The sequence below is a fragment of the Lineus longissimus genome, chromosome 16, assembly GCF_910592395.1.
Source record: "Lineus longissimus chromosome 16, tnLinLong1.2, whole genome shotgun sequence".
Lineage (NCBI taxonomy): Eukaryota > Metazoa > Nemertea > Pilidiophora > Heteronemertea > Lineidae > Lineus > Lineus longissimus.
The window spans coordinates 13,345,334-13,372,579 of NC_088323.1; the positions used below are offsets into that span (position 1 = coordinate 13,345,334).

At 41.1% G+C, this 27,246-nt stretch overlaps 2 protein-coding genes across 2 annotated transcripts in view; one reads left to right on the forward strand and one right to left on the reverse strand.

Annotated features, from left to right (window-relative positions):
• The window catches only part of LOC135500409 (ankyrin repeat domain-containing protein 50-like), a 745,855-nt gene that overhangs the window by 177,997 nt on the left and 540,612 nt on the right, over positions 1-27,246 (forward strand). The window lies entirely within an intron of this gene.
• LOC135500310 (uncharacterized) lies at positions 12,809-16,941 on the reverse strand. The gene is made up of 2 exons (XM_064791699.1): positions 16,837-16,941; positions 12,809-16,355 (listed from the first exon to the last, which is right to left on the reverse strand). Exons 1-2 carry the CDS (start codon positions 16,924-16,926, stop codon positions 14,475-14,477), a joined length of 1,971 nt encoding a protein of 656 aa, XP_064647769.1. The 5' UTR covers positions 16,927-16,941; the 3' UTR covers positions 12,809-14,474.

The following is a 27,246-nucleotide window of genomic DNA, read 5'->3' on the forward strand; positions in this document are numbered from 1 at the left end:
CCCCTCTTTAGGTCGGGGAGCACCCCGAACCCCCCCCCCCCCCCTACGATAGCGTAACGTTTTTACCCAGTACAATGGAGAGGAAACCCCCCCCCCCCCCCCCCCCCCCCCCCATGTTGGGACCATCCATAGTTCCTTCCGACACATTTTTGTTTTGGTAATGTAATACATTGTGATTGTCCTTATTCACGGGAATCGGGCGTTTCCAGTGATATACGACACAAATGGGTTGTCCTCATGCATTCACTTTGGAAACGCATTTTAAAATAGATGTTACGTCTTGTTAATGGGGCACGTCATCATCGCGTACATTTGGGAAAAACTCCCTTACGATACCGGAGCAGACGGCTGAAAGTAGTTTAATTATTGGCCGCTAGGGTGCAGTATGTCGCTCACCCGAATTTTTCACGCAACTTTTGCTAAATAGAGCTAGTTCTAGTTTGTGATTCATTTTGATACTTCAGATTTGGGTAGTAGGCCAAAATAACTTAGTTGTCAGTGTGGTTTAAAGCAGGAAAAACGTATTTGTTTTTCTTAAAGTGCCTTTTTTGGACGGGTGTATGCGATTGTTTTGTTTATGTCACGTGACCTCGACCATGTCGACACAAAATTGAAATAAACCACACTTTTCTGTCATTATTTAGGACGGATATTTTTCCAATAAAAATATTAATATAATTGGCCAATTTCTCAGGCATATGTAGCGAATTCCCATGAAGATTTAAATTAATTTCAACCAATGGGATAGCAACCACCACCGGAAGATCGCGGAGAAATCGTAAACTAAACGGAGTTAATTCAGCGCCATTTTGAAAAACCAAAAAAAATTGTTTGTAGGATATACAATAGTTACTCTCGTTATTTCTCATCATTATACTCCCGCACAGGCGCGTATCTTAAGAACCCATCCTAAGAAGGGGGGGGGGGGGGGCTTAGTAATTTCTCTTCACCACATTTCGTGCATTCCTTTCTTAGCGTTTCACCACATACTTTGCAGTAATCTATTTATTTCTTCTATTCTTTGCGAATTCACTTTCTTTGTTGAGGTGAAGCCCGTAAATGTTGTACCATCTCCTTCGTTTTCAATCTTTCTAGCATCTACTGGTTTCATACCTATTGATGAGTGAAATGAGTTGTTGTAGCCACTGACCAAGTCATCTAACAGGTCAATCCACTTGTCGGTCTCCTCAGCAGGCCTTGATCTTTGATTCAATTCAGATGCCTTCTCTTAGCGGCGCAAACCAGTTTTAACTTGATTCAGGCAATTTTCCGTTGCTCGCTCATGCGTGAAAAGCTGGGTGTGAAATTTTGTACAGATATGCATTAAACCCCTGCCTACTGATATCCGCCGTAAATATTTTCCAAAATTATAAAGTGCTATTTTAGGGGTAATTTATCAAACTGTATACTTTTTTTAAACACCCTGAATAGGCTAAGAAAATGTATTTCCAGGTTACCAGATGATCACGTAAATTTACTGTAAACGCATCCATCGGTGTACATACATGTACATCGGTACATTCGAGTTCATACATTCATGACATTACATGTGCTGATTTCTATCTGTATCCAGTGGTGTAAGTAGACTTTGACCTGATACATGTATACCTGACATGTGTCATTCCTGGAATGGTGGAATGGGTTCGTAAGGGGACTTTGTTCCATGCCAGACACCATTTCGTGCCCAGTTCAGTCATCAATGAAAGCGGAACCATACCGTTTTTTCCAGTAAGCCAGTGAGGCGCGCGATATACAGAAAAATGACACGTATTTCTCCAGTGGTATTGGCGGAGGTATAACGGAGGCAATACAACTGGAAGTTCAGTATGTCAAATCATAAGATAGTAAAGCAGTAGGCTGATGAAGCAGATATGGGATGATGTACTGGAAGCCACGAATGTTTTGCGGTCATTTTATTTTTTGCAGATTTCGCAGTCGACAAAATTCGTGAAAATAAAACTTGCGAAAAAATATTTTCTGATTAATAAAACGAAAGAAACTTTTTAATTTGACGAAAGAAGTTTGATTTTTTTTCCCGAAAAATATTTCAAGTTGCAAAAATAAATACATAGGCGCGAGAGTGGGTTAGTAAATTGAATCTATTCAAAGGTTATTCGACTTCTGGCTCTGATCAAATTAACATATTGTAGAGTAAAAGTATGGCCCTGACAGCGGAAGCAAGGATATACATTATCCTTAACGCACATGATTAAGCAATGTATACCATTTTTGAATGAGATAACTAGTTTTAACCTCTTTAAATTGACTACACCTCAGACTCTCATCTATTTTGCATCTGTATTTCGATATTTGGTTATCGACAGTATGTCTGTTTTGTTTCAGAACGGCTGGACGGCGCTAATGAGCGCCTCCAAACACGGACACCTTGCTGTCGTAGATGCTCTATTGAAAGGTGACGCAGAGGTTGACAAAATCGCCAAGGTAACATACCACGCACCTAAACAAGTTCAAGTATTCAACAAAAAATAATACTACGTTTATTCGAACTTTTCTAATTGTGATAAGGATGGGAGTCGTTTCCTCTTATGTGGCTGATATGTCAAAAGTAAAAAATTGTGTTTTTGACTTATTCGAGGGGCAGGAAGATGAAATAGCCATAAACAAGGTCTGTCTAATGCGAACATGTCGTCCCACTTACTGCTGACTTAATGACTGGGTTAACTGGAAGATTGCATGAGCTGGTGATGAAATAACATCCATGTCCATCATGTATGGGAATTATTCGAAACGCCACACCGCTTTGCCAAGTATTTATTAACATATCGTCGACTAAAAGCATGACCATGACGGCGGAGGCAATGATATACATTATCCTCAACGCACATGTGTGACGTGCAAAGAACTATACGGAATGGCTAAAATTCGCTTTTGGTCGTTGACAATCCTTCAGTGGAGTTGCAAAAACGTCGGTGTTTTTTTCGTATACTCTAAATATTAGAATGCTTGAATGGCCCATGGCTTCATATCACTTAGAAACTGGCGTCTGCATGACTTATTCTGAGCTTGCCATTTCTTACAGAATGGACGTTGGACCGCATTACAACAGGCAGAGCATGCCGGACACAAAGAAGTGGCCGAATTCTTAAAGAAGTCAGGAGCAAAACGATAGAAAGGGTGATCAAATATTGCCTTCCCAGTAACAGGTAAATAGGCAACGGCACAAAGCCAGGGCTGAAGAGTGACCACTTCATTTACCATCATCAGGGCCCTGAGGACTGGATCAGGTGGTCACCATCAATTGACACAGCACAGTTGAGGAACATAAGCCAAAGTGAAAACACCCAGCAGCTCGGAGACTGTCAACGTTAAATCCAATCTGCGATAGCAGGTCATGCGATCTTTGAGATTTCGTGGGAAATGAAATTGTTAACAAACTCACGTGCGCAGTTCAAATGTCAACAAATGCGCGTTTGTGATTGCGGACTTGGGTATTCCCGGTTTTTTGAAAAGAGTTTCTTCAATTGGGACTATATATAGGACCTAGGGGGGGGGGCAGATTTTTCATTTGGAATTAACGCCAATCAACAATAACATGGCACTACTTTGTAATTATAGATAAATACAACGAGCAGAGGCGATCGAAAAACCAACTTCTATTTATGCATGGCCTATATAGCCTCGCTAGGACAGGCCAAAGTAGCTAAATCTCATTGCATTTGCACAGTGTAGTGGGCTTTTTGTATGGACTAATGCATGAATGTATGGATGTATTATGTATATCATACAGAAGTAACTGAGCAAGCACTGCGCACAACCTGTCAAATTCCCGCATGAAATTCCCGGGAAAATCCATATCCATGGTATTGGAGTGAAAATTGTCGACCACGTGTGTTTATTTCCATCACGTTACCTGCTTTCGCGGATTGGATATGAAATTGATCATCTGCGAAAATGTTCATCTGACCATCTGCGAAAAATGTCCTTTGGAAAATGTTCAATAATGTTCAAATTGACTTTGCGTCTTTTTTGCGGTATAATTTTCTTCATAAGCGAAGCGCATACGACAAAGAAAATGACGACAAACATTTTTATCTTTGTCCGTCATGTGCAGATGACGAAAACTCTCCAGAACATATTTTTAACATGCAATATATTTTGTTCGGAACAATTTTTCTGTCTGTCCTGTAGTATGCGTGACGCGAAACATTTTGATAACCTTTCCTCATTGAAGCCAATTGTTAAAAGGCGCATTACACCTTTGGCCATCTCCCAACTAGCCATCGGTAGCGGCTGCTAAGTGATACATACACCGTGAACATTAGCGTACAGTCCTTCTAGAAAGTAAATGTCCACAGGTTTTTTCTAATATCACAGAGATAGAATAAGATAATTGAATGCGATTTTTAGCAGAGAATGGTATATCTAGTTGGTCATGTGTCAGATGTATTTGGACCCAACTAATCCTGTCTCTTCATTATGTAACAGGCAATTTAAAATATGTCCAAAAAGTAACTTTTTTATTTTATTTTATTTTCGTTCTTTTTCGCGATGTATGGGTGGGCTATCTGACGCAACAAAGGTTTTTTTTGCTTTCATTACTAGAAAAAATTCCTGCTTAACTCTTTCATTATGAAGAAAAGTTTTAGCTCACTACAGGTGATGTTTTTTTCAGACAGCTGGTGACCTTTGAGAACACCCCTCATTGTCAGCAATGCAGTCAGTCGGGGTCTTTATGACCAACTCAGCTCATACATGAAGGATCGGGGGGGGGGGGAGGGGGGTCTTTATCAAAGGTTATGGAAGAGATTTTAAAAATAACATAAAAATCCTAAGCAAAAATGTGCACTTGTCATGACTATCGAACACACTATCGAATTGCAAGTGTAAAAAAATGATGTTTATAAAGCACAGTTAATGGGCTCATTTGATTTTTTGAAAAGGCACATGAAATAAAAAAAGTGATTTTTGGACCTTTTTTGTGATGTTGGTTACATAATGAAGGGATGGAATTAGGTGCATCCAAATACAACAGATATATATGACCAACTAAATATACCATACTCTGCTGAAAACCGCATTCAAATATCGTATTTTATCTATGTGATTTTTTTTTAAACGGTGGACATTTACTTTCTGGAAAGACTGTGCATTTGGTTTCTTCCTCTGAAAGAGGCAAATGAAACGCGTCCTCTCATTGGGAGATTGCCCTGCTGGTTTTGACAGTATTGCGTCATTGTGTTCTTTATTTGCGGGTGACCCTGAAAACATTCTGAAATATATGTTTTGTATTCGTGGTCATTTTTTCCGTCGTATGCGCGTAGCTTTAGAGATCTTGTATACACAAACGCATCATTCTGTAAAATTTCAAAAAATGACTAAAACCATGGACTTACCCCTCAAATTCAGGTCAGGAACTTTTTAATAACGGGGGAGGTGAACTTTGCAAAGAAATATCTGATCTCCAAAACATTTGCCAATGACTGACTACTCTCAGCTTTGTTTAGACATGTTGAAGGGAGACTATAAGCAGTCGCTAGGTAGGTCTGATCAAAGTGGCAAATAGGGGCCCCTCCCATTTCGCCGTACATCGAAACTATTCGTGTTTGTAAGAGAATTATAAATCCTGAATGAACATTACGATTCCCCACACGGTGCGTCTGGTACGCCCGAATACCATCTTAGTGACCATCTCAAAATTAGCTGATGCCACGAAGACAAACCTCGGTCAGCATCTCTCACCCCCCCCCTCCCCTTGAAAGTCTAAATGCCAAGAGAGATTGTCATCAGAAAAATACATTGCTGATGACAAAAGAATATGTAAATCGTCAACCCCCGCAGACTTACCGATGTTCTTTTGTGACATCAGCTAATTTTGAGATGGTCCCTTAGCTTTTGCCTAAATCCCCACTTTAAAGTTCTGTACCCAGTTTTAGTTTGGCGCGAATTATCTGTTTCGGAGCTTATAAAAGTAGGGAGTTTTTGCAAATCCCTAGAAACGCTAACGTTAACGCCGATCTCATTGTTCGACCTCCTGATCGTCCTGATAATTGCATCAGATGATGGGATAGGCGTTCGCTTTGACGTTTCGGGGATTTGCGAAAACTCCCCAATACTTCATAAACAAAGCGTATCGCCTCCTCAGCGGAAAAGTTTCATAATTTAAATATGTGTATTTTCCTTTTTCGCCTCGGGGCATTATCGCCTGTGTTCTGTAGTTTCAGTTTAAGCTATCTTTGACTTTGTGGTTTCATCAAAATGGATGAAGCTCAGATGAAGCTGTCATTCTCTAAAAACCTTGGCTGTCTACTCGGGTTTGACCTCACTCCATGTTGGCGGTGTTTGGTAAGACAACCAATAACTCTTGTTCTGTATCAATGCCTTAATCTATGCAACGTGGCCTCACAACACAGTCAATGAACTTTGCAGTCCGGCAACGATCCCCGTTTTGCAAGTTATTACTGGGTCAGGGAAGACATAGCGAGTTACTGCCTCACCGGTGTGAAAAAGAATTGAGTCCCCCTGGAGAATTTGTCCTTGCCTTTTCCACAGGCCTTTTTCATGGCAAGAGAGACTGTAGTCCTTTTTGGAGTTCAGTGTAAAGGGCTAACTGAATAACATCCAATGTAATGCCAGGTTAAAGTTCGTTAAGTTAGGTTAATGGCATACCTTGTTTTGAACAACCTGACCTGGGATATGACTTCTCTTTAGGCTGTGGGAAGGACATCGTCGTCAAATCTATAGTTCTAATGTGAAAACCAATATTGTGTGTAAAACCATGTTTTGTTTTACCGTGATTGGTGATTATTGCGTAAGACACAGAGTTAAAGTACAGGCTTAGTGACAATGCTTGTTTGGAATAACCAGACCTGTGGTTTAACACCTCTTTCATGCTGTGGGAGGTACAACATAGACATCATTATCATCAGAAAGTTATAATGTGAACAAAATATTGTATGATATTAATATGTTATCATGTCTGGTGATTTTAATGTGATTCGTGATTACTGCTAAAGAGTTAATACTTAGATAACTTGTATTATCCAGGCCCAGGCCCAGCTCTCTTTAACTCCTGTGAGAGGCACAGTACTGTTATAATGCACTTGTAGAATCATTGTCAAAACTATGCATATAGTTCTAATCAAAAACAGATTAGTTCAAAAAAACATCTAACTTGGATTTCCTCAATTTCTGAATAAAATCGAACTTTTCAACCTCTACCTGGCAGTCGCAGTTTTTGGAGGATTGTAATGTTTAGGGCCTCAAAATGACGCTAATGCTTTCCTCTTACAGCCAAATAGGGCAATTTAAATATTGATTAAGAAAGTCTATCACCAGAAGACATTATATGCACATCTGTTTTTGGCCAAAACTGTCTGTCATGAGTAAGTGTGATGGTCATGAGGAGTAAAAGTGTCACAATATTCTAATAGAGCGCGCATAGATTGATTTGCATATATACCACAAAACCAACACACATAACTCCTCCCACCAACTAGCTGTGAGGTTTTGTCCCCACCTCACACCACCAAAATTGATGGTAGGCCTAATTAGCTATGCAAGTGGCATAAAGCTTCGATGAGCGGAAAAGTCATGTAATATGAATAACATGTCATTTCACCAAGCTCTTACATCGCAGTTCTTGGCCATGCTGGCTGTTAAATCACCATATTTTGGGATTATCTAATAAAATTCCTGGAAAGGCCACAGATTTGTCATAATGCTTTAACATATAAATTTGTAGGCCTATGCCCATGTCTGTACATTGGCCTTCAGTGCAAAATAAGTCCAAAACTGGTTCTTTTCAAAACCTCACGACTGAGCCCACCAGAAGAAATTGAAAAAGCTGCAAATAAAATCACCATTTACTCATAAACAATCTACATGTAGGGGATTTTTTTCTGCAAAATGCCAGCTTGCCCTAGCAATGACCCTTATTCACGCATTGATAAGGTTTAGGGCAGAGAAAAGTCAAAAGGTTTGCTTATTCCTTGCACAAATTCTTTTCTTTTTCTCATGCTTAGGAAGATTTGTCAACCTGAAAGACTGTTTCATATCTTCAATATTTGATACTGACCCTCGATATATCTTTACTATAAATAAGCAAGCAGCATTCTTTATTTTATTTCATATTTTATAGGTTTCGGACTTCTAAAATTTTAGAAAAATTCCCCCAGTATCTCTGCCTCTTGAAGCCCATCCTTCACAGAAGGTGCTTGTTGCTGACATTGATGATAACACAGTCACATTTTCTTTACAAAGGACACAGAGTGACTAGCCATCAAAAATTGCTTTGTTGGTTCAATCATCCATAGTAGAGTTGTCCTCTAAAGATTCTAAAATCCCATGTCAGGGTATGTCATGATAATAAAGAAAGTTTTGTGATAGGTCTTGTCAACAGGACGTAAGCATAATGTCTGATCATGTCACTCCGGTAGAAATTGGCAGATGTCATTTTCAGTGCTGTTTAAGATTTTACAGAGATGTAGGCATACAAAATCAAAATAATCCACATTACAGAGGAAAATATTGAAATCGTGTAAGTAAAATATGAATTTTGGCCGAGTTTGTCTACAGTTTGGCAAAATTAATATCCTAATTTTGTTGGCCACGGGCTGCGCAGTCATCCGACATGATAATTCTAACTGCTGCTCTAGTTGTTGGGGACATTCAGTTTGGGACATTTAGAGTGGATGAATTATATGCCCTTCTATCATATAATGACCAGGGCAATATGGCGTGTTATTTGGTGTAAATTCCCCCTCGTAAATCCGCCATGCGTGCGGATAAGGGCACAATCTCAACCCAAATCCTTTCGAACGTCATTCTATCATCCTTTCCAGCCATTAGCTTTGTTGTGGAATGGAACAGTTCAAGACCGATAGACTTTGGACAGTTCTAACAATACAGTAGAAGGGAATGTTCTGTCACTGTTCCAACCAACATCACATTCCAATGGTTACCTCGCCTGAAATGATTACGAGATGACAGATAGATCACGGTCATGATCAATAATAAACTGACACGCCTGCATCAAAGGGGTCTTATCCACCGAATACTACATGCACACACTAAAAAGTTTTCATATTTTACTTGTAACCTTGTTGTTGAACTTATCAAAGTAGATTCTATTTTCAAAAACTGTAAACTTTTATTGCTAATTTCCATATTACTACCCACCCACTGGATTGGCCCAAGCTCTACCATGGCAACACTCATTACTTATTCATGTGTGTGTGTACACTAGCGGCGCATAAGGGGATAAAAGAGCACAATAGGACCACTGTCTCAAAATTGGGCTCAGTTGTAAAAACAGCTGTACATACAATGCAACATTGTGATGAATTGTTTAACGGAAAGACTAAGAAGTAAATGCCATTGGGTAGTAGAGAGAAAATGCAGCGCAGTGGTACAAGAGTCGTCTGAATCGGTAGACTGGTGCCTGATCAACAGCTGCCGAAAGAATGGCTATATTAAGTTGGAGGTATTTTTGAACTAATCTGTTTTTGTTCTTTATGTAATGGAATTTTTATGTTATTCCTGATTGCTTGCAGATATACAGAGTTAAGTTGAAACTACATGTATTTGAAACCAGACCCTCTTTCACCCGGTGAGAGGTACATTTATTGTTGAATGCACTCGTAGCATCATTATCAAAACTATATGTCTTGTAATTCTAGTGTAAACGTAGAGATTGTACTGGCGCGAATCAAGGATTTTTCGTGGAGGCTTTATATCAAATGCAACCTCAGGCGAGCGCCGTCGGCGGCCTACCCAAGAAGATTTTGAACAATTAGAAGGCCATTAGATGCGATTTCCAACCATCTCAGCAACACTGTGCTGCCGGCCCACTGACAGAAAATGTTGGTATTTATCAATAAGAATGCTGTCGATTCGATTTCCCAGTATCCCTGCTTCTAAGGGCTCAAGTAGTGAACATCGACCCCCTAATGTCCTCAGGATGAACAGGAATGCGCTCCCAAGGAAATTTCTTTCTTCAGATGGCCGTAATTAGGCGATTTTCAAGCATCTCAGCATCAAGCATGATTAAGCTGACGGTGGTGACCTTTTGGCCAAACAAAGTCCTTTCGTGAACTTTATGACAAAGCAATGGGGACCTTAGGCTCCTCACCCAGAAGAAAAATCCCTTTTGGGAAAGTTAAGCGTAAATGCGATTTCTTGGCATCTGATATAAAACTTAAATTCACAGGAACTTTTGCAAATACTTCTTCACCAAATGTAGCATGTTTGTCAGGAGTCAACATGCATTTTAGGAGGGTGCGGGTCTGCTCACACGGGCCATGTTTAGTACCCGAGGTAAAGTGATATATAGAGACTGAGAGAAATGTGCAAAAAGAAAGCTTCCTTCTACCAAAGACGTTTCGTTTCCAAATGTCGGTACCAACTACTAAATCTTGTGAGAAGACGGCTCTAATAAGTACATGTAGTGTACATGTAGTGTGATTTTCAAATTAGGACGTTTGGACTCGATGTCAAGGGGAGGGAGTTTCACTTATTGTCTATAAAGGCAATAGGCTGTGGTACGGGTGTCTGCTGAAGAAATAACAGTCTATGCAGCATTGGGGCCGAATAATTTTCTTTACTGCAAAATGTCGAAAAATGGTTTGTTGGAAGTAGCGGGGTCATGACACCAATCCCCTTCCCCTGGATCCGCGCCAGTTACATGTATGCTTTTCTTATATCGTGCTTTATGATTTTTGTGTGATATCTGTTTAGCGTACAGTCAACCTCGCCTAACTCGACTGTGCTTAACTCGAAAACCAAGTCGACTGATACAAAAACCCGATTTGGCCAATATTTTCATTAAACTCGAATGTGCTCAACTCGAAAACCAAGTCGACTGATACAAAAACCCGATTTGGCCAATATTTTCATTAAACTCGACTATGCTCAACTCGAAAACCAAGTCGACTGATCCAAAAAAAAACTTATTTGGCCAATATTTTTATGAAATTTGACAATGCTCAACTTGAAAACCAAGTCAACTGATACAAATGGCTCGATTTGGCCAATATTTTCATTAAACTCGATTATGCTCAACTCGAAAACCAAGTCACCTGATACAAAATACCTGATTTGGCCAATATTTTCATGAAACTCCACTCTCCTCAACTCGAAAACCAAGTCAACTGATACAAAAACCCGATTTGGCCAATATTTTCATGAAACTCGACTGTGTTCAACTCGAAAACCACGTTGACGGTTACAGAAGGCCCGATTGTGCGAACATTATTTCCATAATAACTCACACCACTTGTGTCGATTTTTCTGACTCGTCAACGAGATGTTCACGGTACATTTGTAAAAATGTCATGTGAATTATTTTCTCGAAGTCAAAGCTCTGTGAATTGACTTTGCACATGTGCAGCGTGGTCAATAACACAAGACACTAGGGGCGTTGTGCGCAGGTTGTCAATCGAAGTTGCATTCACTGCGCATATGTGTTCGAATATTCAAAAGATTTTCGTTACGGTGGATTTTGAGCAAGTTAAGGACAGCTCCTATGCTTGGTCAGATCATGTGTTGTACACCGAAACCGCGTGACATCGATTGACAGACAACACGAAGAAATTCGATTTGGTGTATGTCGAAACTCATCTATGTCGAAGCTATCATCGGTGACCACAATCCGAGTGAGGCGAGGTTGACTGTATATATAACATTAGTTATTGTTATTCAAGACCGAAACAGAAATAAACCGTAATCTGATAGAATAGATTGTCGTTTGTGTTAACTTTATTCATTACAGTTAACAGACAGTTTATAATTTGAAGTGCACTTGGAACTAAAAACTAATTCCAGTCTTTTCTTGCATTGCTTGGGGACGATATGGTGCTCCGATGCGGTCGTAATAATTTTAGTATAAAATGATTCTCAGTTTAATAGTGTGATCTTGAAAATAATTCCAGTTCAACTAAAATAGGGCATCTGTGGCCGCATCTCAACGCCATGTCATATCGCTTTGCAAATTTGAGATAATCAAATTCTTCATTCCAGAAGTACTATACCCTTTCGTTTTCGATAGATTCCTCGATCCGTTGTTGAGTTAGAGGTCATCATAGATTGCATTTCTCACCAAATTTGACATGAAAGACCGAAGTTTCGCCAAAACTCAATACGACTCTCTCATCACCCAGCGCATGGTAATGTCATGGTCAATCCCTGGTTTAGGACCAGGGCTGATTCGAGTGAGTTCTGGAGTGGTACCTTGTATCAGTACAGAAGCCTTGAAAGTTAGAATATGTCCTGGCCGATCCCTGGTTAAGGGGCCACCAGGGCTGAGATTGGGCGTGTTATCTGGGTCACTTGAGCGGATCGGTAAGGAAGGCCAGAAGGTTCAGCTCTGTGCCTGCCGATTCCTGGTTCAGAGGTCACCAGGATATCGCCCAGTGTCAGTCTTATGTTTGGTTTTAAGTGCTTCTCCTTAGATCATACCAGAATCACCTCGTTCCTAGAGCAATATGAGTGCATAAGTGAGGCAATCTAAACGTAAGAGGGACTACATGGGGACGGGACTGACGGACATGATCCCTGAACCCGAACAATGCAAACTGGATTATACATGCACTGTTTCCAAGCTTCGATCCGCAACGCTGTACTTTTAGTTGGGCAGGCCAGCGCCAGTCTAGGCTACACCTACTGCCAAAGCGGTTCCAGTTTTCCTATCGGCGCGCTCCAGAGATACTGATAGTGAGTGTGATGATTTACCACCAACGCTGGATGCAGCTTAACTTGGCGTTATTTCCTTCAGCTCAACCCTTAGACTCCAAAGCTATGATAACGCCAACGATCAGTTGAGGACTGGACCCAAACAACGTTCAAGACGAAATTCTATTTCTTATCAAAATATTTCTTCTCGACTTTTCCTTAAAATGTTCAGCCAAACTATAGCCAAATTATTTAAACAACTGTAACAAGCACTCCTAGCTACATGTTGATGTAGCCAATTTCGAAAATGTGTTATTTATAAGACTTACTTCACTAATTGGTTTAGTAGTTTTTGTTTTAGAGCCTATTTTGTGAAACACAGACAGGCTTCATTCGCGCATAGGAAAAATCGAACTGTACCGATGAATTGAACTTAGTAGGTGGATTAAATGTAAGGTAATAATACTGATATTAGATAATATCGACAAGGTTCCTAGTGGCTACTTGCAGCTGAGTAAAGGTTGTGTTAGCATGGCCCGGCCCGAGATGTTGTAACCTGCAACAAAAGCGTTGTGTTTTCTGCATTGAACCTGGCCAAGGGACTCTACTCTTGCTTCAAAAAAATGTCTCTACAACAAAAACTACTGAACAGAATAGGTCGATCTTGGTATCATTCCTCTTCTAGGAAGATTCCCCGTCCACTGGTATCAATAGTTTTAACCCCCGTGTAGTGGAAGTATCCGCTGGCGTTTTTTCTGGACCACCTTGTATAAAGTGAGCAAGTGCACATACTAATGCGGTCGAGATAAGAACCCTCTTGATGGCAGATATTTCTCTGGGCTAGTGGAACTGACAAACTTAAATGTCAAATAAGATGATAAGGAGACTATTCTTTCCTGTGAAAAGCATCGTCCAAAGTAGATACAATGTAGTCTTGGACGACTTCCGGTTGTGCCAAGTACTTGACTGAATAAACTTGTTCAATCTAATGTCTCAGCCTGATGGCCTTACGTCACATGTGCAAGGGGAGGAGCATACAACTGACCCAGATATTCGAGGATGCATGAAAGGGAGTCGTGGGGATAACCACAAATAACAAAAAAAGGTAGGACTTACTTTCCAGGGATGGTATAAACAGACCTGGTGTAAATAGGAAGAGACAACTGCTGACCTTTTTTTTGTGATGACTTATATCTGAACTCAAACACAAAACGAGAGCTTCACTTTTGATAATCACTCCACCCCACACCCCCAAAAAAACCCACCTCAAAATGGCTTTCTGACCACGCGTAACCCACAGTACATTGTGAGGTTGGTGATATCCTCACTAGAGGGCAGGTTAACGACCTAGGAGAACAACCATGCCCGCCATTTAAGGCATCTCTCGCTCTATCTGCGTATTTTTGTCTGGAACACTGCATTGGAGCTTTTCACATCAATGTTATTCGTGAATAGATGGCCTTCTCTGACAATACTTAAAGTGGTACGCCTTTCGTTCACATATTTCAACTTTTGGTCCAACTGCATCTATTTTCTTTTTCTAACACCAGGTGACGCCGATAGTCAGTTATAATGCAAGCATATGTATGGATGCCCGTGCGTTATCTGTGTGCAATTGTTGTGTGTATCAATTTTCCCGTTCGCTACATGTACATTTAACGTATGTTTGTCATACGAGAATACAGCAAGGTAAACTGTATTGTTTCAAGCATCGCAAATCTGCCAAAAACGGCGATTTTACTAGCGCTGGCACCTCAATGGCGTGTGTCATATTCATGGAAACAACCGCAAAATTATACAAACGTCCTAGGCCTGTAAATACCATTTTCTTGTTTACACAATAGTGTCTACTTCAGCATATAGACGGCATAGTGATTTCCATCCGACAGAATCAAAGTGTTATTCTTAACGTCTAACCTTGTCCTTTTCTTGACCTTCTCGTTGATCAGGTAGGGCTCATAGGACCAGTCTGGTAGGCCGCCATTTCTTAGGATGCGAGCCACGAACACCTCCCGGCGCCTCCCGATCTTATGTCGATACGCCAAGTAGACATCGTCAGTGACTGTCGCAGCGATGTCGTCCAGCCCGTGCAGCCAGGTATGACCCGTGAAACTCGACTTCAACTCGAACCTTCCATTGTTGAAAGCATAGGCGGCGACACCGTTCTCACCCATGATATAGATGAACTGACCCCCGCAAGTGACTCTTGAAATGTCGCGAATCCCGTGCTTGTCGTTGTGGAGTGGGTGCGCGCGGTCTATTACACCTGCTGCGTTGACAGCGGAAATCCTCGGGCCGGCTTGGGCATCTTGGTCGAGGACCATGTACTGTCCTTGAATGTTCACTGACAGGGAGAGCGGGATGTCCATAGCGAAACCTTCAATCGAGCGCAGATAGCCTCTGCTGGCGTCGAACAAGCGGATACAACCTTGACCTTGGGTTTGCCCGTAGGTCAACGTGGCTAGCTTTCCGCCAGGGGTGTGGGCCATGTCAATTGCTGGGTGCACCTTGTCCTTCATCAGCTTGACGGAGCGCTGGCTGTGCCTGATCTCAATGGCATCCGTCCTCCGCACAGAGCTCGATGGCGCTGCAATGGCAAAGCAGTCAATGCCGAGGTTGACAACGCTGGAGATCACGTGATCTTCCTTTGTTTTGAAATACCAGCTCATCCCTGGAACCGTTTCAGCAGAGGTGAAAGTGGTATTGGCCACAGTGCCCAGCTCAATTTTCTGCTCACTAGGAATGAACGATGGAAAAGGCTGTTTCAACCTCTCCCAGTGAGCTGTCTCCATTTCCGTCTCTAAGACGATTTCCAAGTCTTCCTTCGCGTCGACGAGCCTGTCGTAAAATATTGGGTGGGTAGTGGTCTCCGTGAGCAAGAGCTCGGACTTCCCGATGCAGTTCTTAATCGTCTTCTGAATCTCCGGGATCTCAAGTATGGTCGCCGACATTTCGGCAATATCAAACCCTCCTCTGATCTTCTGCTTCATGGCGTCTCGTTGCTTGGTAATCTCTGTTATCAGGTCTTCAGCTTTCTTTTCAATTCGCCGCAACATCGTCTGCTTCCAATCCAAGATGGCCTCCTTGGTTGCCATGACATCCTTCTGCACGTGATCAAGATGGCGTATCTTCTGCTTCCCTTCGTCGATCTTCTTGCGGATATCTGTGACTTCGGTCCGAACGAGTTCGCCGATCTTCTCCGTGTCGTGCTCCACGTGATCTAACATCACGCACACATGGCAGACAGGCTGCCCGCACGTCCGACAGTAGCTTTTCAAGCGCTCGTGATGGGCCAGACAGATCCCACTATCCTGGATCACCTCAGTGATAGCATGAAGACTTGACAAAACATGTCCAGCGGATGCGAACTTCCTATTATGGACGTTGCTACAGTTCTCGCAGAGGAACAGATCATCGCAGTCCTCGCACCGGTTCTCAGCAGTCGAGCTCACGCCGCGGTGATGACACACGCGACAGTCCGTTGATTCGAATGAGCTGTCCCCAAAAGATTTATCACTCTCTGTCGTACTCTCCGGAACTCCCGAGTCCGCTGCCTCATCATCTGAGTCGGATCCGGTCACATCGACTAGGCCTTCGATGCCCTGGGCTGGCAAGGGACATTCGATCTTACAGGTGGGACAGGCAAAGACGCCGGGGCCTCCTGGATGGTCCTCTAAGTGAGTCGAGACGCAGAAGAGGCAGAACGCGTGTTTGCAGGCTCCGACAACCTGAAAAAAAACATGGAATATTAAAATGGGAAGACATGTTTTCAAAAGACAATCTTGTTTTTGGCTACAATTCACCTCAGTCAAAAATCTTTTTTGATATTTGAAAAAAACACTTGAGAAGTAATTGAAACCAAACATTTGCGATGCCAGCCAGGAAAACATGAATTTATCAATCATTGTTTTTTATATGCTACTGGGGACTGCTATATTTCACTGTCAGAAGTTAGAAACAAAGGACAAAATGTACGTAACTCTGGAAAAATAGGCAGGTTTCGCAGCCCCCACGAACCCCTTATCATTGAATCTTTGATGGCCAACCATAGAGTCTATGATGGGATCCATGCGCCAAACGTGGTTGTGATCATCATGATAATTCCGTCCATCGGCCAATCAATAGTTCTATATTGAACACTTTTGCCTGTGTTGCAGACAAAGTCACAACCAGAATGCAGAGACAATATCCCTAGCCCTATCAGTTTACCTTAAGGTTCATGGTTTCGTCGTAGCAGTTGGTGCATATCAGGCATTTGTGGGCTAGGCCTGGCTCGTGGTGGCTACTGGTCGTACTCATGCTGTCGCTGGTCGACATTTCGTCGTATCTGGAAGGATAAGATTCATATGACATCTTAATGGACTAATGGCATTATCATCGGTATTACCAAGCTGTCGGCTGTCCGGTCCAACTCTACAGTAACAGTTCCGAACACCAAATTCCTCATAAAATAGAAAACTTCAAAGCCTGACTGAATTATCACGCTATTCCGATGGCAATCTCTTCCGGAACCTCGCTGCAGCTATCATCTTTGCGCATGTCGATGCATTGACGACGATGTGCTGGTAGGCGAGTACCATCACCGTGGAGTCACTGTAAAGGTTACACACCAGTAATTCAGTGCGTAAGACTAGGTTGTATACGATGAAAATGATTTGAATTTCTGAAACATGGGGTGACATGAATAAAGACTAGCAAATGCTTTTACTTCAATTTTGTACAAAAAGGCCTAGTGTAAATGTACATGGAGTTTTAGATAAAAGCATTTGCTAGTCTTTATTCATATCACCCATGGTCTCAGTCAGCAGTATGGATATGTTTTCCCTTAGAGATACCAATTTTTTATGAATTGTGAATTTATTCTCTATAAAATGAAACTAATGATGCAGTTTCATGTCAGGGCCTGTTTGTTCAAAACAAATCTTGTTACTAACGCTGGCGTTAACTCAACCTGGCGTTATCTTCTTTGGTTTAGCCCTTAGACTTAACGCCAAGTTAAGATAATGCCAGTGTTAGTGCCAACACTGGGCCATTTACTTTACACCGGTACTAAAGTTACTCTAGACTCACTGATCTTACTCCGGTGTAGAAGGAATGGCCGTCCTAGGAATGCAGTCGACCCCATACAATTGCTGTGTATTGTCAACGGATGTGGTTAATGGTTTGGTTAGGGTTAGCTACATAATCTTCAACAAAGGAACTCAGGAACCCAGGGACTCTATTCACTTTAACAAAAGGACCGGACTTAGATTCCGGGGACTTGCATTTCCTTTACACCGGGTGTACATGTACATCATGAAAGACAGCACCCAGATTTGTTCCTTCTGCAAACAATGCAATGTTCACAAAGCTAAAAGTTTTCTGACTTTGCTCAGTTTAAATTGGCGAAAAACTGGCAATCAAGATTGCTGCCGAAATCTAACGGTTAATGCATTACAGTTGACGTTTTCACGCTTATTGCTCGCGTTTGACAGTGCAATCGCAAAAAAAATGAAAGACTCGCAAAAAAATTCGCTGGAAAATCCAGTACGGGCAATTTGCAAAGTTCGCCTGGAACAGATGTTTTTTTCCCACAGGCCTGTTGATAATTTGAAATTCCATCTCCCCTCTTATGCAGGCAAATACTTATTCAGTTCTATTCGACGGAACGCGACTCATCACCAAAAAAATGTTTACACAACTGATTCTATCTGGTCATTAACATTTTAAAACACACTTATCATTCATAACTGTAATCATCCATTGTCCCATAAACGAGAGGAATTTTAAAATCAAGTCGCCTGATTTTATGATAACAAAATTGGAGTGAGAAGACGAAATTCGTCATGAGCATTTCCGTATAAATCATCAGATTTGACGCGTGGGCAACGCGAACAATAGAGACTGCACTAAATATTTACAGTTTGTACGTCATTAGGTCGAATACCATTTGTAAACCACTTAATTTCAGATAGTCACTTATGGATGATGATAATAGATAAAGGAGATGAGCATTTCCAATTGTTTGATAGGCCTATTTTCTGATGATTACATTCTGAACTTCACATGTCGGCCATCTTTTTATTTCTTGTTCATGTCCTTGATGGCCGCTCATCACAAAAACAACTAAGGTCGTCGCCATCGTTTTATACAGTTCATTACGGCGATGTTTCAATGAAACGAGACTGAATGACTGGATTTAAAGGTCAAGATGTCTGGATGGTGTCTAAAATAAATTCTCCTCTAACCAATGCTGATACCGGTGTAATGTTTTTGAGTGTTTCTGTTTTTGAGTGTTTCCCCTCATTGTTTGGGAACGCCCAAAAATAGAATGACAAGTTTTTCTGTGTATCCCCCCTATTGAAAAGTCGTGGTCTCTCTAGCTGCCTATTGTTTGGAAACACTGACACATTCGAAACAACCACAGATGTTACACCGGGCCAGTCAGATCTGAAATAAAGTGTTCATCATCATTAACATCGTCGTAGGCTCGAGGTCGTAAAGCACATGCACAGATACACAAATATGTGCCTAATTACGTATCACGTACGCCTCAATAATTAATAGTCCTAAAATGTCATTGAAATGATTTTTTATCATTACATAGACATGGCCCAATAAAATTTATGGAGCTTCGCCATTTTTACATCCATGTATAACAAGTGCATATTAATACACTCCGCCTCTCGATATTTCATATTTTGCATAAATATAACGATGGCGTGAAAAGCTCTTAATCTCTGGATACAAGCGTTTGTAATTGAACCGGCTACCTTTTAAATGAGTTGGCGTTTTTTTGGGGTTTTTTGGGTTTTTTATTTTTATTTTTTTTATTTTCTTCTGTTCCATTTATATAGTAAAGGATTTTTTCAGTTTTAGAAAAATATCTTTCAAAGTTAAAAGAATATTTGTAAGAGTGTAGAGTGCAGAGAAAATGTTAGCTTTCATGTTTTCACATTACTTTTAAGCACACTTTAAGCACAGTTCTTAGTAAAAGCAACTAATTTGGTGGTTCCTATTCCATCGACTGTAAAATTAGTTTTAAAAAAGGAGTGAAACCAACTATAACTTAGTTGTTCCAGATAAAAGAATAGTGCTGTAGATGATGACCATGAAATTGGTTAAGAATTACTATTTTGATACTGCAGCTAAAACAACTAATTTCTAATTTCAGTCTGTGCAATAGAAACCACAAGACTAGCAAAAGAATACGATGAAAGAATTATTTTAACTAATCAGTTTTAAATGGTAATGACTTTTCCTGCATAAATGACGCATCCTAGGAAAAGTGTCAAAGGCCACAACGGTCAAGTAAGGGGCCTTGTCCAAATTATTCGCCGAAATTCGCCGGCGAATTTCTGGCGAATTTACGGCGAATTTAAGGCAAATGTTTACAAGTTCGCCAAAATTCGCCAAAACCTCCTCAAAAATCGTCAAAAATTCGCCGGAAAGTTCAACAGAAATCGCCTAGAATTCGCCATAAAATCGCCATAAATTCGCCGAGAATTCGCCATAAAATCGCCACAAATTCGCCGGAAAATCGCCACAAATTCGCCGGAAAGTTCAACAGAAATCGCCTAGAATTCGCCATAAAATCGCCATAAATTCGCCGAGAATTCGCCATAAAATCGCCACAAATTCGCCGGAAAATCGCCAAAAATTCGCCGATAATTCGCCATAAATTCGCCGAAATTCGCCTTCAAAATAGCCCAAACTTAGCCAAACATCGTCAGAACTTCGCCAAAATTCGCCGGAGACTTTCGGCGAATTTAAGGCGAATTTGTGGCGTTTTTGGGGCGAATTACGTTGAATTTCGGCGAATAATTTGGACAAGGCCCCTAAGGAAGAGATTCATTTTAAGTACTTAAGAAAGCGACATTATATTATTTTTTTCTCGAACAATATAGCAACCACAAACTCTAAATTGGGTAAACACCAAATTAACTACAACTTCTGCCGAACAAAAATATTATTTGGTGGTTTTAGTGACACTGGAGTAAACGACGAAAAAGAAATAGACGGAACAAAAACAAAACCTATTCGTCTTTTTTGAATCCTATTTGTGACCCGTCACAGCAAAATCAGGCGCACTCTGAGCTTGGCAGGTTGAGACGGACTGTTTGTTCATTTCTCTATTGTCTGCCTTTTGTGAAATACGAGCACACCTATTTCTTCCATTATCTCCTGGTGTCATTTAGGATCACCTTCTGTGCGACATGCGCCTGGTTTTGCTGTGACGGGTCACATTTGTATAAAAAAAACCCGACTAGTTCTTTCTGTCCACACCATTGTATCAAGCAAACAATGGTTTTGCCAATGTTGTGACCATTTCATCTTACTTAATCAACAAATACTATCATCATTATGTTAAGACAATCGCAGACGATATTTCAACACAGAGGCGAGAGTGAAAACAAACCGTGTAGTAGAAAGGGAATCCCCGATTAATATATACCGTTTTCTGCTTGAATATTCTGAATTGTTCAGACAACGATAGGTGATATTTCGCAACACTTGCGAGAATAACATCCCGTGCAATAAAAAGGGAACCCCCAAATCAAATAAACATATCCAATTCGTATTTTGTTATTTCAAACGATGACTGACTATAATATTCCAATACAGTGGCGAGAATGTAAACAAACCGTATAATAGAAAGGGAAACCCCGATTAATATATATTGCTTTCCTTTTTTAGACAATGGTGCTAGAAATTTTATATGCGAGAATATCAACAAATAAACCGTGTCATAAAAAGGGAAACCCCAAACAGCTCAGGCCTATGATAAACGTCTTTAATTCGTGTTTTGTAAATGTTAACAAACCGTTTTATAGAAAAGATACCCCGCTTAAAGACACTTTTTCCATCCATATATTTTTTTCAATTTTCAGATAATGGCAGACGATATTTCTCTACAAATGTGAAAATGTAAACAAACCGTGTACTAGAAAGGGAAACCCCTCTTTTTTTAGGACAATGCATTGATGGGTGATATTTTGTTACAAATGCAAAAAGGTCAACAAATCATGCCCCTACAAAGGAAAAAAGTTAAATCATTTGATGAATGGTGATGGCACAATATACGTCAAAGAACCTTTTTGAGGACAGAGCAACTGTAATTTTGAATCCGTTTCAATGTGAGCGGTTATTTTGAATATTGGAACGTAGGACAATCAAGTCCTATCGGTTAGACCAAGCATAAAGTAAAGACTTGCTGATTAGACGCAAGTACATTGCCCGTACCGGTGCCGGCCTATTGACCCCCTTGATGGTTGTTTCGTGGGGGACGATGTTATCAAGATTTATCCTGATGGCCCTCTGATAAGACAGTAGAACAATGGGCGGGCTTTGTTTGAAGACATTAGACTGATATTGGACTGTGCCTGAATTCGTATGAGATACCTATGAGATAAGGGACAAAGAACCTGATGTTTATTTTCAAGCATTAACTACTTTATTTGGAGAGGTATTCGAAAGACAATTGCTGTGTCAAGTCAACAGATATAAAGAAGTAATAAATGTATTTTATGAAAGAATAATTATTGATTTGCAATCATGGCAATTGTTTTTAAGATTTTGTTAATTGCTAAAACGGGTCGAGATATCAACTTTTCGCCAGTTAATGGCAAGACTGTGTCGAAAAATATCTTAATTTCATATCCAAAACCACGCGCGTTAATTGATGCGTGGCTGTCAGTTACTGTCAAGTATAATGCTAAATGGCTTAAAATTCAATGTTGGTCGTATCTCGCAACCTTTCCGACAATCCCGTCCTTTGAACATTTGCAACTGTAAGATCTAAATGTCCGATGATTTTCCGATGTTTTCTGATATTTTACAATTTTTTTGTATGCACTATCACTACCGGTATATTGGGCAGAGAAAAACCAAAATCGATATATATGACTTACCGCGTTTCAAATGACGAATCAAAAATTCTATTTACGCAAAATTTGAATAGATGTTGACCATCATCCGATTGTGAGCAAGAATGGCAATAATAAGCAATCAAGTGATTTATATAGGCCTGATTAGGCCTAATTATAGCAGTGAATCTGCCCGGTTTGCGAAAGAGTAGGTCACGTGCCTCGGGAGTTTACATCGGAACTGACGAAGAATTCCGTGACCTGCTTTGTTCGCAAAAAAATTGAAAATTGAACTTGAATTAGAAAATCTCCAATTGTGTAAATATGTACTTGATATAAATTTCAACAAATCCGTTGTGTAGAATGATATACAAATATATGTACGCATGCCAGTTTCAAAAACAAATTATTGCATACTAACTGGAGTACGGCAATGTTTATTTCTATATATCATGGAAACAGTAAGAAAGAAAAAAAATACACGAACGGCGTGGGCCTTACATGGGTACGGTAATCACCACCGACATCATTTTAAAAATATTTAGAAGGAAAATATTGAAATAAATGAAACTTATGATTTGAATTTGTAATTTATGAAATTTGTTTGATAGTCCAATCCTTTGAACATTTTCTAATGCATACCAGAGCTGCCCTATAAACTCGAACTGTATAGTACCTTCTATCAAATATAGATTTTAATCCATTCTTGTTACTATTAGTGAGCGTCAGGTATTATCTTCCTCTATTCCTTCTTTAAACCGGGCAATGATCATATTTCGTTCCATCATATTCCGTAAATTTCGTTTATAGATCGTGTATTGGGCTAGGCCTGAATTATTTTAATGGCGAGGCAAGGGACAAAATAACTTTATGATTATGACTACCATGGAAAAAAAAGAAGTGATACAAGCCTCTCAGGATGGTATCTGTTTGTGACAATATCATGACGTCATCAACATCAAAACAAAACAATGGCTGTTGTAAATTCGCTGTATAAACATGACGTAATGGATTTTTTGGCCGAATTTCTTTTGGTTTCGTTCCCAGTTTGTTGCGAAATCTGTTCTGCCATACGTTTACATCGCAACAGGAAATATCCAGATGACAATTTATTATTTATATTACAAAATATCTTTCAAAGCCTCGACCACAATATCTGGGCAAAACATGACGAAACTAAGGTTTTATGGATTGTTTCATTCTCGTCCCAGGTCCTCCTCTTATAGGGTATTTCACACTGGACCATCCCTATCTAGATCAAACCGGATCAATTTAGATTCGACGGTAGCGTAAACGTAACGTGCGCCAGTGTGATCTGGTCATGTCTGGTCCGATTCAATGAGGCCTAAGCCCGCAGCACACTAGCCGCCAACTTTGGCGACAAGAAGCGTTCAGCTGACGCCTCTCGACGCCGAAGTTCGCGGCCATTGGATCCCGGTCAGAGCACATCTGCCCAGAATTGGCGTCCGGTAGCGTCCTTTCCGCCACTTTAGGCTGCCATTTTGAAATCATGTGACATTAAGACGCAAGCTGATTGGCCACAGCCTCGCCGCCGACGCCAAGTCTGGCGGCCATCCGTAGCTCACCTGCCTTCTTCTTGCGTTCAAACGCGGCGACACGCGTCAAAAGTCAAACATGTTAGATATTTGGCGTTTAGTTGCGGCAAGTGGCGTCAAGTCGCGTTCGCCGACGCCGTTCGTAGCAGACTAGGGATTTTTCAGGCGTTCAGGACTCTTGCGGCAAAAAAACGCCTGTGAACGCCGAAGTTGGCGGCTTAGTGTGCTGCGGGCTTTCGGCTGACGCCTCTCGACGCCAAAGTTTTATGCCAGTGGATCCCGGTCAGAGCACACCTGCCCAGAATTGGCGTCCAGTAGCGTCTTTTCCGCCACTTTAACCCATCCTGGGCCATGCAGCGCGAAATCATGTGACATCAAGACGCAAGCTGATTGGCCATAGCCTCGCCGCCGACGCCAAGTCAGGCGGCAATCCGTAGCACACCTGGCTTCTTCTTGCATTCAAACGCGGCGACAAGCGTCAAAAATCAAACATGTTAGATATTTTGCGTTTAGTTGCGGCAAGTCGCGTCAAGTCGCGTTCGCCGACGCCGTTCGTAGCAGACTAGGGATTTTTCAGGCGTTCAGGACTCTTGCGGCAAAAAACGCCTGTGAACGCCGAAGTTGGCGGCTAGTGTGCTGCGGGCTCAGAGAGTGGGCCCTCCCTACTTTTGTTACACTGTTTTTCTTCATGTAAACACGGTACACATTTCTGAGACCACGACGTTCTTGACGTCGTGAGCACTGCGATATGGTCTTGTCTATCCTTGATTGTTTTAGTCCCGCGTTAACAGCCCCAGTATACATGGTTGAATGAGGCCCCGGTTTTGCCATCGAAGACTTCACTCGCGTGCTCGATTACTCTTACGGCTCTTCTTGTGGTAACTGGAGGTTGGTTGTGTCACCAAAATCGCGAGGGTGGAGCTAAAATATAGACCAACATTGAGGCGGAACCGAGGTTTTGCTTGATATGTACTGATATGTACATGTACATGTTTCTTATAATAGAGACATAATGTGTAAGACTACATGAATACAGGTATATTACGCTGAAGATTTGGTTAAAAAATGGCGTAGAAACCATCAAATTCGTTGGGGTCTGGAAACGTTTTATATTCCCTCCACTATGAATCAAATGACTTTCTATGGGACTTATTCAGCCATGCAGATTCGAGTCGAGTCGGTGTTAGCAACGGAATGTGGGTGATAACTCTGTCTGATTTTAGATTTTTCCGTTTACCATTTTATGTTATTTGATCTGTAGAGTGGAAGGTGACTGGGCAGCCGACAGTCATGTAATAATGCCCTAATTAATGCCATTGATCCTTCGAACATAAACGTCGATCGTGTCGTATACAGAATTGCCCTGTTCATTTTTATCTCGACTTAAATGCAAAATATTCCTACGTTCATCAATCATAACCTTTTTAAATTTAAGGTCATCAAGAAAGCCCTGACTTGACCTATCTATCCGTATATATATTTCTTGCGACGCTAATTGGTTGATATTCGTAAGAAATGAACTGTTTACAAAGCAACTTGCGTCAATGTCAACACTAAAAAGATGAACCGCGTCGCCTTGACGACTAGCGGCGAATATCATCAGAGAGTCGAAACACTCTTCATGAAGTCGCCCTACTCTTGACACGGAAAACGTTTGCCTTTTGTTTAAATCTTGCGATCTGTTGCGGAAGACTACCAACTTCCGGTAAAGAGGACTGACTTGGTAGACTAAATATGCGTCGGTCCTATAGAGCGGGAAGCAGCAGCCATGTTTCACGAAACGGACGAGACGCAGGAACGACACAGAGGTAGTGCGGTTCTCTATAAATTCATAGACGGAGTTATCACCTGTTGGCCTATTCTTCTTAACAGCATTGTAAAGAGTTACATAAACACATGTCCATAACCCGCGCAAGATATTACAAATATGAATTCATTAATGACATAAATGTCCAAGGAGGGAATTTGACATTTATCTTTGCGCGGAGGAATTAGACGTCTCACCAACTTCCCTGTTGATATATCGCGGAGCGTTATCTCAGCAATAGCTTTTCCTTTGACCGATCTCTTTATCCATTTTGTCATAAGGTATGTAGAAAATAGGTCTATGTCGCGATGGATGAATGATTGATCCCTGTTTAAGTAGTAAGTGCTGTTATGACACACCCGTGCATGTTGGTTATAACCGCTAGCATTGAACTTGTAGAAAAGTAGCCTATGCCAGGGTATTGGTTGTTCTATGTACAATACCATAATCAGTGGACGCGTTGGGTGAAATGAAAGCAACACATCATTTTTGTTCATCAATATTATTGGTGGTGAGAAAGGCACCTTTCGATACAGGTGATGATCATGTTTCTGGTTGACCTATATTAATCGCCGAGTGAACATTATATGTTAACAAACCATCAGGCCGGGGCATCCACTGATACCAGGGGCAGGCGCATTCTCCTCCAATCCCCTTTAACAGGTGTAGAAGTTTATAATGTCCCAGGATAGAATGTCTCGGGAACAAAGGATTATACATGCATCATGCGTTTAACTCTCTGAACTATTGATGGTAATGGCCTACCATAGACGTCAGAATATAATAGGGCCGGACACTTTTCCCAGGGGACATTTTCTAGTTCTACACCGGCAAGGGCAAATCAGCGTAATGTGTGGTTTCTATGCCGCATCTAACTTCATTGATTTAGAGTATCACCTTCTTATAAATTTCAACCGACATGAGACTGCCTGGAATGCTTAAGATGCAAAAAGAATCTCCCAATCGAATTGAATCGGTAATGAGCTCGTGTCACATCTCTTCGACTGTGGTGAAATGGAACAACCCGTTCCCGGATTTGAATTTTACCGGAACCTTTCCGGACGAGGCCATCTCTTGGGGTGTAGATGTTTTGAAACGCGACCGCAAATGGTCCAGGTAGGGCGATCATGAATACTGTATCGGACCAAGAACAGTATAAAATCAAGACGGATTGTTTTCTGGGGAAGCGTTTTATATTTTTAATCAAATGTTTCACAGGTTCGTATTGGTTTTCCTGTCTGAAAGCAATGAGATGACGGGTAGTGGCACTCAGCGTATACACATCCCTGCTTATGACATATATAACGTAGGGATATCCCTTCAGAGGAACAAAAGTGGCATTTCTAAGAATTACATCAAAAGCCCCACTTCTATTTTCATATTCGATTGGGTCATAAATGGTTACTATCTG

Coding starts and splice junctions, on each gene's coding strand:
- LOC135500310 (XM_064791699.1), bottom strand. CDS start 16,926: ATGAGTACGACCAGTAGCCACCACGAGCCAGGCCTAGCCCACAAATGC. Junction 16,356..16,836: donor ACGAAACCATGAACCTTAAG/GTAAACTGATAG, acceptor GTTTTTTTTCAG/GTTGTCGGAGCCTGCAAACA.